This window comes from Spea bombifrons, chromosome 13 (genome assembly GCF_027358695.1).
Source record: "Spea bombifrons isolate aSpeBom1 chromosome 13, aSpeBom1.2.pri, whole genome shotgun sequence".
NCBI lineage: Eukaryota > Metazoa > Chordata > Amphibia > Anura > Pelobatidae > Spea > Spea bombifrons.
This window is the reverse complement of record NC_071099.1, coordinates 7134204-7148472: the sequence shown is the minus strand read 5'-3', so window position 1 is coordinate 7148472 and position 14269 is coordinate 7134204. Positions and strand designations below refer to the sequence as shown.

Below are 14269 nucleotides of genomic sequence, written 5' to 3'. Positions count from 1 at the left end.
ACCCTGTGCGCGCGCAGAGAGACATGTGCAAAAAAACAAACAAAAATAAATTGTGTGTATGTAGGCGAGGAGCGAGGATAGAGGTAGGCCCAGGAGGGGTAGCCCTGCATGCACAGGAGTGGGCAGGCAGCCCCACAACGGGGAACCTGGGTAAGGAGGCAGTGGGCAGGTGAGCGGAAAACGCACCTCCCGTCGACCACAGCATAAGAACAGCCCTACGTGTGCTGACGTAAACAGACATGCCAAAGTCACCAGCTCAAAGAGTAACAAGAGCACCAATATAAGAATCATACAAATACATAGTTGCATACAAAGTTGCATAGATAAATACATATGCGTGTGTGCGCGTGAGGCAGGGGAGGCCAGCGTCCGAGGACAACCCTGTGCGCGCGCAGAGAGTCATGTGAAATAAAAAAAAAAAAAAAAAAAAAAAAATGTGTGTATGTAAGCGAGGAGCGAGGATAGAGGGAGGCCCAGGAGGGGGCAAGCAGCCCCACAACGGGGAACCTGGGTAAGGAGGCGGTGGGCAGGTGAGCGGAAAACGCACCTCCCGTCGACCACAGCATAAGAACAGCCCTACGTGTGCCAGAAATACGCAGAAAGCAACGCAAATGGGTGAGTATGCGAGCGTAGGTGAGGGACCCATGGCGAGGACATCCCCTCGTGTGCACAGGAGTAAGTAGAAAGTCCCTACGAGGGGAGGGCAGCACCTCGAGCAGTACCAAAGAGAGGAGGACAATGAACATGTAAGTGTCAAACGTGCAAGGGCACCCCTGTGTGGCCCCAGAGACATGTGAGATGTGTGCAAATAAACAGACAACTGCAGTATAAAAAAAAAAAAAAAAAAAAAAAAAAAAACCCCAGGAATGCATGTAGGTATGCGAGGAGGGAGCGAGCAGTCAGTGCCACAACGGGGGGGGCCTGGGCGAGGAGGTGGCGGGCAGGTGAGGAAAAAGTGCACCTCCAGTGGGTCGCAACACAAGGACAGCTCCGTGCGTGTGCAAAGACATACAGAAACCAACATAAGTGGGCGAGCATTTGTGCGTATGGGAGGGCCACACGGCAAGGGCATCCCTTGGGCGCACAGAGACATATGCAATGCGGGCAAATAAACATAAAGAGCCACCGTAACAAAAAAAAAAAAAAAAAAAAAAAAATTACAGAAATAAATATACAGTATACATATACAAGGCAAGAACACCGGGCATCTTACGTGCAGGGGAACTGGCACAGGTAACATAGTCCACCTCAGATGTGCGAAGAAGTCAATGAAACGTGAGGGTGCGAAAAGCCGCAAGTCCATACCCCGGTGAACGCAGCAACATAGGGAGAGCAAACCGTGCCTGAGACCCATCAAGTGGGCAGCCAATAGAGCAGAAAATAGACTGTGTTATTCCTCAGCGGCCCGTGCGGAAGGCAAGGCTCCCGGGTGCGTGTCAGAGTCCGGTGGAGTACCCCTGAGTCGGGGACGCGGAGCTCTTCGTGGGCGAGAAGGGAGCGGAGGCCGCGACGATCCGATCTCAGGATCGAGACCCAGGAAAGTCCAATCGGGGATACGTAGAGAAGACAGGCCAAGCACGCGGAGAACATCAGGGAGCTCGTGGTGATATCGAACCGTGAGGGAGGTGTTGGCATGTCGGATTACCAGGGCAAAGGGGTACCCCCATCGATAAGGAATGTGCAGACGCTGTAACTCCAAGGCCAATGGCCGTAGGGCGCGCCGTACTTGGAGGGTAAGATCAGAGACATCCTGGTAAAAGGAGAGCTGATGCCCCTGCCAAGGCCATGTCCCCACCGCCCGGGCACGTGTCATGACAGCTTCCTTGAGGGTAAAGTCCGTAAAATGACAGACTATATCCCTGGGAGGACCGCCCGGAGTACCTCTGGGCCGCAGGGCCCGATGAACACGGTCGACAGATCCCGCTGCATCAAACGGTCGACCCAGTAAGCCAGAGAGCAGAGAGGACAGCAGCCCCGGGAGGTCCTCAGAGGTGTCAGCTTCGGGCACACCGCGGATCCTGATATTATGGCGGCGGCCCCTGTTGTCCAAGTCCTCAACACTGCGACGGACCTGTCCCAGGCACTGGAGCAACTGGTGAGTGTCTTGGTGCGACTGCCGAGTAGCATCATGGTGGGTCGATGAGGCATCCTCCAAAGCAACCACCCTGCGCTCTAGGGAGGTTAAGTCGTTGCGTAACGCAGAAACCTCGTCCCTCACCACCTGCTTGAGCTCGAGGATCAGAGTCGAGAAGTCCGTACGCCACGGAGCGGATGAAAACAATTGACGGACTTCAGGCGTAAGAGGCTGAGAAGGTATCGGAGGCACTGGGGCGCCATCTTCAAGAGAGGACGAGCTAGCGGGAGACCGGGCCTCGTGTTCCTCAGAGGCCTGTGAGGCCAGGTCCGCAGGAGTGCGGAAATATTCCCGCAGGGAAGCAGAAGTCGAGCGGGAGCGGGCACCCGGTGTAGAAGGGTCCGCAGGTAGCTTCTTATTGCGTCCCATGGCAGGGAAGAGGTAAGTTAAAGCAGGTTTCAGGCTAAAAAAAGGGCGAGCAGTGGCGGAGCTGAAAGATCACGCGGCCATCTTCCTCGGTAGCTGGACACGCCCCATATTAAAGTTTTATATAAGTTGTATTTTAGAGAAATTTTAATCAATGGCTTTTTAACTCCGAAAGTCTCTCTTAAATCCGGGGTCAAGCAAGAATGTCTGCTTTCACCCCTTCTTTTTGTCTGTGCCATTGAACCCCTTTTAGCCCTTCTACGAAAGGATAAGTTTATCCAGGCTGTCCCCAATCCCGGGGGGGGGCAGGGGTACAGGTGAAGGCTCTGGGCTACCTGGATGATGTTAGTGTGTATTGCACAACCCCAGAGTCCTTCAAAAGAGCTATATGAACAACTGAGTATTTTACTTGTGCCTCTGGTTTCAAGCCGGCTCTTAACAAATGTGACTGTTTCACTATTGCCGATTGGGATGGAAGTCAGACGCCTTCTGTCCAGACCCAAAGTGACAGTATTAAAATACTGGGAGTGTTTTTTGATTATGCAAATAATGGCAAGAGATCACGGGATATTGTTTTGGAAAAATTAAACCGCAAATAGAATTATGGCTAACCCGAAAGGTAACAATGGAAGGGAGAATTTTAATCATCAAGGCAATACTTTTACCATTAATGATGTATTTTTTGGGAGTGGTATTTCCCCCTTCTGACTTGTACGCAAAGAAACTTATGCGTGTTTGTTTTATGTTTTTCTGGAACTCCAGAAGTGAGAAAGTAAAGAGAGACTTAAAAACTTTTACAAAGAATGTATTTTTGCTTATTTTTTACGCTACGTAGCTGGTCATATTTTTAGGAAAGTCGACTGCTGCTATATCATCAAAGGAAGAAACTGAGCAAGTGGCACAGTTTTGGCAGAATGTATGTCGCCGCTTTCTTGCCAGCGCTCAGAGAGATCTTGCATGGCAGGTAGTGCACAAATGTTTGCCTACTAGGCAATTTCAATACAGGAGAGGTTTTGGTGCCACTGCTAAGTGCCCCAGAGATCAGTGTATCCAAGATGAGTCAGTGTTGCATATATTTTGGAACTGCTTTTATGCACAGGGCATATGGGAAAAGGCAGGCCCACTTTTAAAATAGATTTGTGGCCTTCGGTTTTTAAGCTATAAAGTTGTTTTACATGGCCTTTCTACCTGTCCCACAGCTGACCAGTCGCGTGTTTTATGGATTATGATAAATTGTATAAAAGAAGCAATTTGCAAGAACAGAAATATTTTACTGTTAAATAAAGATTATATAGACCCTTCCATTTGTCTTAAGGTGGCTTTAAGTGGTATCTACACACATTTTTTAAAAGATTGTAAAGGCATGGGTTCAATGAACGCAAAGAGACTTTGGTGCCTTAATACGTGGAACATTTTACTTGCATGAACATCCCAAAGACAGGTTTTATACATTTATTCTAATCTTATGTAAAATGTTTTAATTCATTTTAAATGTTCCATTATGTCCTTTAAACTGTTTTAAAGTATTTATTTATTGTACTGTAGCATATAGCTAATAAAAATCCCTGTACCTGATCCTGACTTGTTCCTGCCTTCAGCCCTGCGAAGTGGGCTTCCTACTGTCACGGACTGGGTACACAGGTAAGGCAGGTAGCCCTCTGGATAGGGCGCACACGACAGGTTGCCCGCTTGCGGGGCACTCGGCTTGGGAGTCCGCTTGCGGGGCGCTGGCTGCAACTCAGGAATAGATCTGGTGAGGATTTGGTGAGGGACTGGATGTGAAGAATGAAGGAGAGAGCAGAGTCAAGTGTGACACCAAGGCAGCAAACTAGTGATGTCCGGATCATGAACAAATCGTTCATTTGATCCGATTCTTTTTAGTGATCCGGATGAATCGGTTCAGTAGACTGAACGATTCATTTGTAGCGGTTCAGTCTGTGAATCATGCAGCTGTAACCTGATCCTAGAGCTGTGAGTCATCTGCAGAGCACTCAGACAGACTCTGGGGTCAGGTTACAGCTCATTAATTCACAGAGGAACGATGACTCATAGAGTCATTCAAAGATTCGAATGATCCAAAGATCTGAATCTTACAGGGATCCGGATCTTACAAGGATCCGAATCTTACAGAGATTCGAATCATTCAGAGAATATTACTGATACCATACTTTTATAAATAAATACATTAATAATGTTCACACTGCCCCCAGGATTTAGATTCCCCTGAGTTTGCCCCCCTTTACCTATAACTGCACCTACAGTTAACTTTATTAAATTAATTAAATTAACCCTCAGTCATCAGCATAAAATTAACCCTTATACCCCATCAACCAGAACTGCCCCTGAAATTAACTGTAAAGATCCCATTAACCATAACGGCCCCTGAAATTAACCCTAAATACTCCATTAATCATAATTGCCACTAAATTAATTGCATTTACTCCAGATAAATGACCTAATAAATTGGTATGGTTGATGGGGTCTTTAGTGTTAATTTAGGGGCAGTTATGCTTAATGAGGTGTTTAGGGTTAATTTGGGGGCAGTTATGCTTAATGGGGTGTTTAGGGTTAATTTGGGGGCAGTTATGCTTTATGGGGTGTTAAGGGTTAATTTTAGGGGCAGTCATGGTTGATGGGGTGTTTAGGGTTAATTTAATGGTGAGGGTCAATTTAATTAATTTAATAAAGTTAGCTTAAGGGGCAGTTGCAGGTAAAGGGGAATGTAAATCCTGGGGGAAGTGATTATTAATGTATTTATTTATAACAGTATGGTGATCTTATCTGACTGATTCGAATCCCAATGAAGGCAGAGAGTGGTTCAAAGATCCGGATCTTACAATGATCCGGATCTTACAGTGATCCGGATCCCTGTAAGATCCAAATCTTTGAACGACTCTCTGCCTTCATTGACATCACTGGAGTAGGCAGGGGGGAGGATTCATTGAGTAATGAAAGGGGCGGGGCCAATCATTAGTGGGCCTGCACGGAGTTACTGGAAAACGGTAACTCCTGTGAGTCACACTGAGTGATCCGAAGATTCGGATCATGAATCGGATCATTTCAGTGAACGAGTCGAAATGATCCGATTCACTTTAATGATCCGTACTTCCCATCACTACAGCAAACAGGCGGTAAGTAAACACCTTTGAAGCGTTAATCATATAGGTTTGATTATTAAGGTGATAGTTTGTTTTTTTTTATACTTCTTCTGTTGCATTTGGGGTAACCTAAAACGCCCATTTTTATAGACTTGGTGAGGACAACAAATTCTGTACAGGGGTGAGAAGCATTTTCGGGGGTTCATTTTGTGGGTGCTGGGAATAGTAACAGGTAGCAAAGGAGCTTGTATCGTTAAAAGCTGGGCTTACAGCCCTCTTTTGTGACATAGGGTGATATCAAAATATACGATATAACGCATGCCTTAAAGGAAGATATAGCACTACTACAAAAGATGCACTTTAAAATAAAAGACACTCCCCAATACTAGGCAAGAAATATAGGGCCCTTTAGAATGCAGCACATGGGTCTCAAGAAATAAAAAAGAAATGTGTGAGCATCCTTATTTATAATTAAGTGCCCCCTTAGTGTCTTCAGAAAATTGTTATGATAGTTTGATAGATTTACTATTACCTCTAAACCCCCATAGTATAATTGTGGGAGATTACCGGTATTACTGGTATGTGTACAAAACCATATTACAGCAATTCTACGTATTTTTGTTTAAATTAACTTTCATGATATCTACATCTGGTCACACACATTTTCACAGTTTACCTTTTAATGTGGGTGGACTCGATATTATGATATGGATATATGACCTGGAACGCCCCAGCCGGTGTTCTCAATCATGAAAGAGTGCCTGCTGTATCAGGGAAGGCTGAACACATTATGGGAACAACATGACCTGATCCGGTGAAACGCATTAAGAGGCTGTGAATATACTGCCAATGATTTTACCTTCTGTTTCGCTTCCTTCATCTCCTGTCTTAGCTTTCTATAGCTGGCATTACAGCAACACCATTTGAACAAAGAAAGCAAAAGCCGTAACGTGCCAGGCAAAAGTGGCAAAGCTTGGATTACGCCAAATATTATGGCGAAGCAATTTGCCACTAGAATTTTATGATAATAAACAGGGGCGTACCTAGAGTATTTGGCACCTGGGGCGGATCCTGTATGTGACACACACAGAGATGTTTCTATCTTATGTTTCTAGCATAATATACCGTCGCAGACATTGACGATGGTACAAAAAAGAGAGTATGGCACTCAGTTATGGGGTGGTGCACAGGCCAGGGTACCACTAGTCCCTCAAATATATGGAATAAAGAAGCAGAGGCTAAGCACTTTAATGGTGAGTTTATTTCACACAAGCAACGTTTCGACACACAGGTCTTTCTCAAGCCACGAAAACACAAGTGCACACACTCAAGTATTTAAGCAAAAAAGGAAAAATTAAGAGGATGGGCACACCCGCCCATAAGTGAAAAAATTAAAGTGACCAGTCAGTGTGTATATATAAATAAGAACAATATATAACATTAAAAAATCGTTTTTAATGTGATATAGTCCAAGAATTAATTAGGTTCCCCATCTTGAACGTAATGAGACAGTGCCCTCTGCCCCCTTGCAATTTCAACTGGAGAAAATTTAAACATTCATGGAATACAAGTGGGAGACTAGTTATTAGTTATCCAGACTTTCGCCGTTAACTGTCTCACAAATATCAGGGTAAAAAAGTGAACCACAATAAATGAGAAGCCCTAAAGCCCTTTAGGACCGGGTTTTTGTTACTAAGGTTGCGCTAAAAGACCTGAGCCGTTTTTGATTTGTCTTTCTTCAACTGTAATTTCTCTCTTCTCAATTAACGCACCCACACAAATCATATATTGTTTTTTCAGCACAAGTAGGACTTTCATTTGAAACCATATTAAGCTGGGTAGTATTGTTTTGTTTGAAATAAACGTGGGGAATAAATGGAAAAAAACCAAAACATTTTTCAACAGTTTTGTATATATACAAATTGTACACACATTGAACCAATGGGAAAAAAAATATCCAAAATATATTCATTAACTTGTCCTGATTTGGAAACCACCCAATATGGCCAGGATTTTCATCTATTTTGACCAGTATAGGGCAAATATTCCAAAGCATGCATCACGTTTTTAAAATGTATTTCCTTCAAATTTGGCATGGTAGGCTAATAATGGCAATAGTTGTCACAGATACTGATTATCCCCCAAAATGATAGGTTTATGAACAGTAGATAAGTCAAGGTGTACAACTAGGGTCATTTTGACACTTTTCAAACAGGGATTTTATCGCCAATTACAGCCAAAATTTGAGGTATTTTTCTATTGATTTTTTTTTTTTTTTTAACTCTTCAAAGCTGATGCTCCATTGGAGCACAGCATTGAGTGATATTTAGTCCCCACAAGCTTGTGGGGACAAATGTTAACCCCTGCAATGCCGCGATTGTGTCACACACAATTATTAAAGCAAATAAACAAGGCAGCAAATCACAATGAGGTGGTTATTATGGGGGACTTTAACTATCCCGACATAAACTGGGAAACCGAGACCTGTGAATCTCATAAAGGAAACCGGTTTCTGACTATAAGTAAAGATAATTATCGGTCCCAAATGGTGCAGCACCCAACCAGAGGGGACGCTCTACTGGACTTAATATTAACCAACAGACCTGTGCAGGTCAGAGGGCACCTAGGAAATAGTGATCACAATATAATACATTATAACTTGTCGCTCAATAAGGGAACTCTTAGAGGAGCCACAAGAACTATGAACTTTAGGAAGGCAAAGTTTGATCAACTAAGAGAAGCCCTTAACACTGTAAATTGGGAAAATGTCCTCAAAAACAAAAGCACAGACACTAAATGGGAGATTTTTAAAAATATCTTAAATTCTCACTGTGAAAAGTACATACCGTATGGGAATAAAAGACTCAGGAACAAGAGAAAACCAATGTGGATAAATAAAAATGTAAAGGTGGCAATAAATGGCAAAAAAGGCATTTAAGCTACTAAAACAGGAAGGCAGTGAGGAAGCACTAAGAAGCTATCGGGGAAAAAAATAAAATATATAAAAATCAGATAAAAGCAGCAAAAGTGGAGACAGAAAGACTCATTGCCAAAGAGAGTAAAACAAACCCCAAAATGTTCTTTAAGTATATAAATAGTAAAAAGGTTAAAAATGAAAGCGTTGGCCCCTTAAAAAGTAATGAGGGAGAAGTTATAGACGGGGATCAGGAAAAAGCTAATCTATTAAATATATTCTTCTCTGCTGTATTCACAGAGGAAAATGAAATGCCAGGTAATATACAGCAGGATGAGATAAATGCCCCAGTACATGTCGCCTGTCTAACCCAGGAAGAAGTGCAGTGCCGCCTAAAAAAAAAAAAAAAAAAAAATAATAGACAAATCACCAGGTCCAGATGGCATTCACCCCCGCGTTCTAAGGGAGTTAAGTAATGTAATAGACAGACCCCTATTTCTAATATTCAAGGACTCTATAGTGACAGGGTCTGTTCACCAGGACTGGCGTATAGCAAATGTTGTGCCAATATTCAAAAAGGGGACAAAAAGTGACCCGGGGAATTATAGGACTGTTAGTTTAACTTCTGTTGTATGTAAACTGTTTGAGTCTTTCCTTAGAGATGCTATTTTGGAGAATCTCAATGAAAATAAATGAATGACTCCATATCAGCATGGGTTTATAAGGGATCGGTCCTGTCAAACTAACCTGATCAGCTTTTATGAGGAGGTGAGCTCAAGACTGGATCGGGGAGAATCGCTGGATGTCGTATATCTTGATTTTTCCAAAGCATTTGATACGGTGCCACATAAAAGGCTGGTACATAAAATGAGAATGCTTGGGCTGGGGGAGAATGTGTGTATGTGGGTAAGTAACTGGCTCAGTGATAGGAAACAGAGGGTGGTTATTAATGGTACATACTCTGAGTGGGTGACTGTTACTAGTGGGGTACCACAGGGGTCAGTTTTGGGTCCTATTCTTTTTAATATATTTATTAATGACCTTGTAGAGGGATTGTATAGTAAAGTATCAATCTTTGCAGACGATACTAAGCTCTGTAACATGGTTAACACAACAGAGGACAGTGCACGATTACAAATGGATCTGCATAGGTTGAAGGCTTGGGCTGGGATGTGGCAGATGACGTTCAACACAGATAAATGTAAGGTTATGCACATGGGGAAGAAAAATCCAGGCTGGGAATATGTATTAAATGGGAAAACACTGGGGACGACTGACATGGAAAAGGACTTAGGAGTCTTGGTTAACAGTAAATTTACCTGTAGCGACCAGTGTCAGGCAGCTGCTGCTAAGGCAAATAAAATCATGGGGTGCATCAAAAGGGGCATAGATGCCCACAACAAGGAAATAATTCTACCATTGTACAAGTCACTAGTCAGACCACACATGGAATACTGTGTACAGTACTGGGCACCAGTGTACAAGAAAGATATAGTGGAGCTGGAGAGGGTTCAAAGATGGGCAACCAGAGTAATAAGGGGAATGGAAGGACTACAGTACCCAGAAAGATTATCAGAATTAGGGTTATTTAGTTTGGAAAAAAGACGGCTTAGGGGGGACTTAATAACCATGTATAAATATATAAGGGGGCAGTACAGAGATCACTCCCAGGACCTATTTATACCCAGGACTGTATCTATAACAAGGGGACATCCTCTACGGCTGGAGGAAAGAAGGTTTCTACACCAGCACAGACGGGGGTTCTTTACAGTAAGAGCGGTGAGACTATGGAACTCTCTGCCAGAGGAAGTGGTAATGGTAAACTCAATAAAAAGAGTTTAAAAGGAGCCTGGACGTGTTTCTTGAAAGCAATAATATTACAAGTTATGGATATTAGATTAATAGGGACAGAATGTTGATCCAGGGATTTATTCTGATTGCCATATTTGGAGTCGGGAAGGAATTTTCCCCCTGGTATGGGGCAATTGGCATCTGCTTCATAAGGGTTTTTTGCCTTCCTCTGGATCAACACAGTAGGGACACAATATGTATATAGGTTGAACTTGATGGACTTTGGTCTTTTTTCAACCTTATGAATATGTTACTATTGAAGGGGTTAACTCTGCATTGTCACTCTCAGGAAGCGATCAGGCAGCAGGGGAGGGTTGTGGCTGGTCGCCACACTCACGTGGAGACCGAAGAACCCTCTCCCCCTGTCCCTGAAGCTGCTTTTGGCAGCCGGGATGCAATTGCTGGTCTATAGACCAGCCATTGCAGGGAGGAGTCGCTTTGATGACTCCTGTAGGCTTTCATGCCTACAGGAGTCCTCAAAGTGCTTATGGGGGCTTGTTTTTGCTGTTGCTGGTCTGCTTGGGCTTCCAGGCAGACCACCAGCAGCAGAGCCCCCTACAAAATGGGAATTAACCCCTAAAATGCTGCAATCGCGGCATTGAAGGAGTTAACGCTGCACTGTCGCTCTCATGGATCGATCAGGCAGCAGGGGGATGTTGTGTCAGGTTTGTGTGGGGGACCCAATCAGCACTCAACCCCCTTTCCTGAAGCTGCCTGTGGTTTGCCGGCAATTAAAAGTGAATTAAAAAAAAAATATATATATATAAAGTTGAAATTTGCAAACTATACAAAGCTGAGAGAAACAAGCCTTCAATTCACCACACCACTGCATACTCCAATCAAAACTTACCTCTGAGGCATAACTATCTCTCTGACAGTGAAAAGCCATTTGTGGTCACTCTGCAAATGTAAGTTCTGCTCTGTAGCAATCGGTTGCTCCAGTCCAGATCTATTCTGTAATTTAAAGGTAACAATCTTGTCATAAAAATAGTATATTGAAGTGATATAAATTATGGCAATCATGTTTATGTGTTAGTACCACAACTGTAAGTAGCGTATAAAATAACCCTTATTAACAAATATTGAGGGTTTGACCATGCCTAGTGTCCCATAAGGCCTCATCAACAAAGAGCGCATATTAAAGCACTTTAACCTTTAAGGACCAGGGCTATTTGCTACAGGACCAGAGCATTTTTGTGTGTTTTTGTTATGTCAATTTTTTTTTTTTTTTTTTTCTTCAGGGCAATTAGGGCTCTCTTTCAATACCATTATTTTGATCATATCATCTAATTTACTATAAAAACAAATTACAAAATATGGTGAAAAAAAACTAGAAAAGCTAATAAAAAAAATGGTAAATAGACTCTAGTACTTGTTGTGAGCTTAGAAATACCCAATAATACCCAATGTTTCAAGTTATAGGGCAATAAGAACAAGTTAACTTCAGACGATATTATGAATGTAAGAAAATCAAATATACCGTATTTGCTCGATTATAAGACGACCCCGATTATAAGACGACCCCCCAAAATCAAAATATTAATTTAGGAAAAAAACAAAAAGCCTGAATATAAGACGACCCTATAGGAAAAAAAGTTTTACCAGTAAATATTAATTCATGTAAATATATTTTTTAAATTTCCTTTTATTTGCCAACCTGCCCCCCCCCAGTTATGCCACTCTGCCCCCAGAAATGCTTTATACCCCCCCTATTTGCCACTCTGCCCCATGATATGCCTTATACCCCTATATGCCACTCTGGCATATAGGGGGTTAAAAGGCATATCATGGGGCTGAGTGGCATATAGGGGGTTAAAATGCATTTCTGGAGGTATATATGCATATCATGGGGCTGAGTGGCATATAGGGGGTTAAAATGCATTTCTGGAGGTCCAGAAATGCATTTTAACCCCCTATATGCCACTCAGCCCCATGATATGCCTTTTAACCCAGCATGTACTGGCTGCCTTGGCTTGATAGGAGTGTGATTGCTGCTAACAGCAATCACACTCCTATCAAGCCAAGGCAGCCAGTACATGCTGGAACCTGGGGATGATAGTAGTGGGATTACAGCCTCCCTATGCCATGCTACAACCCCCACCCCCCTTACACATCCATGCTATCACACACAAACACACATTCACAAACATTTAAATACTCATTCATTCCATTAATCACACATACTTCACACATTAATCACACATACTTACCCAAAAACCCTCCCCCACCCCCTTACCTGAACTGCAGATCTCTCACTGGAAGACTTCTGCAGGGGACCGGCTGTACCAGCAACTTCTCTGGCCCCGCCCCCAGAGGAGGGAGGGGGAGATAGAGTTCTGTGAGGAAGCTACAAGCTTCCTGTCCTCCTGCTTCTAACGGAAGAGACGCTGCTCACGACCGGTAAGCAGCATGGCCCCAGCCATTTTTTGGGGGTCTGATTAGAAGACGACCCCGATTATAAGACGAGGGGTATTTTTCAGAGCATTTGCTCTGGAAAAAACCTCGTCTTATAATCGAGCAAATACGGTAATACTGGGACAGATACTCCCGGTATGGGTTTCCATTAAGAAAATAATGAATCTCCATAAAGGGATTCCAATTTTCTCCAAACTTAAGTTGGCTGAACACCTTATTCCAAATATCAATTTTGACGACTGGAGAGCAAAAGGCATATTGGTTTTAGAACAGCTTATGACTTCTGAAGGACCCAAGCCTTTCCCCCCCAATTGATTCAAGAATACTACTCGACTAGTGCTGATATATTTAAATATTTGAGAATGAAAAACTTTCTATTAAAAGAACTTAGAACAAATCAGGGAATTTCGTCCCGAATTAAAAACATCTTCAAGGGCCATAGCATAGATAAAGTGTTTCCTAAAAGTTTGGATCTAATACGCTTTGCTATTCCAGGTAGTGTACCTCCGGCCATTAAAACTTGGGAAAAAGAGCTTAATGTTAAAAATCAAGTATGATAACTGGGGTAAATCCTTATTTGAGGTTACAGCATCTATTCGTTCTTTGTCTCTAGCGGAAGTCCAATTCAAAATTTTGAATAGATGGTATCTTGTCCCTACAAGACTACATAAAATGTACGATAATTGTTCTGATATTTGCTGGGAGGTGTAAACAAGAAAAGGGAAGTTTTATTCATATCTGGTGGAATTGCTCGGGGGTTAAAAATCTCTGGGGCAAGACATATGATCTTATCTTTTTTTCACATCTATGACCATGAAGCGATCACCTCTAACCGCTACATCTAGATTGGCCAAACTTTACCGCTAAGGAAAAACAATTTGTCATTCATTGTTTTATTGCTTTGAAAATTACTGTTGCCCGTTTGTGGGAATAAAAACTACCCCTATATCTTGGGGTATAGCATTTTCTCAGCTGAAATGTCAAATTAAAATGGAAAGACAATTACATAAATCATTTTTATTCTAAAAAGAAATTTGCCCTATGGGATTTTTGGTTAGAAAAATTAGATAAAATGGATAAAGATATAGAATAATTCTCTTTTTTGTTGGGATCGGTTCGTGATACCTGGGGTTGTTGATCCCTTACACCCTTAATAAGAATGTATAGACTATTGTGCAAGTTAGCGGTGAAAACACATGTTTTCATAACTCTAAGAGGCAGCTGTGTAGATTTTTTTTTCTTTATTTTTTCTTCTTTTTCCTGATAATGTCTGGGACTACAAATATACTTAAAAATAGATATATTATTCTTAGTGTTTGACACTATTGATTGACTACATGCATAAATATGGTACCTTAGAGAGGGATCGACATGTTTTATTTTGTATTATGTGTTTGTGAATTGTTTTTGTCTTTTCTATAATCAAAAAGATTTATAAAAATAAAAAAAATAAAAAAAAATAGAAAGAATTGTAGATTGTGACAAAACCTC

At 42.3% G+C, this 14269-nt stretch overlaps 1 protein-coding gene across 1 annotated transcript in view; it reads right to left on the bottom strand.

The window, feature by feature from the left end:
- Positions 1 to 14269, bottom strand: part of AARSD1 (alanyl-tRNA synthetase domain containing 1) — a 137608-nt gene that overhangs the window by 99500 nt on the left and 23839 nt on the right. Inside the window, exon 2 of the mRNA XM_053453932.1 lies at positions 11214 to 11317. Within this exon, the coding sequence (XP_053309907.1) occupies positions 11214 to 11252 (39 nt within the window). The 5' untranslated portion in view covers positions 11253 to 11317. The remainder of the gene's footprint in view (positions 1 to 11213; positions 11318 to 14269) is intronic.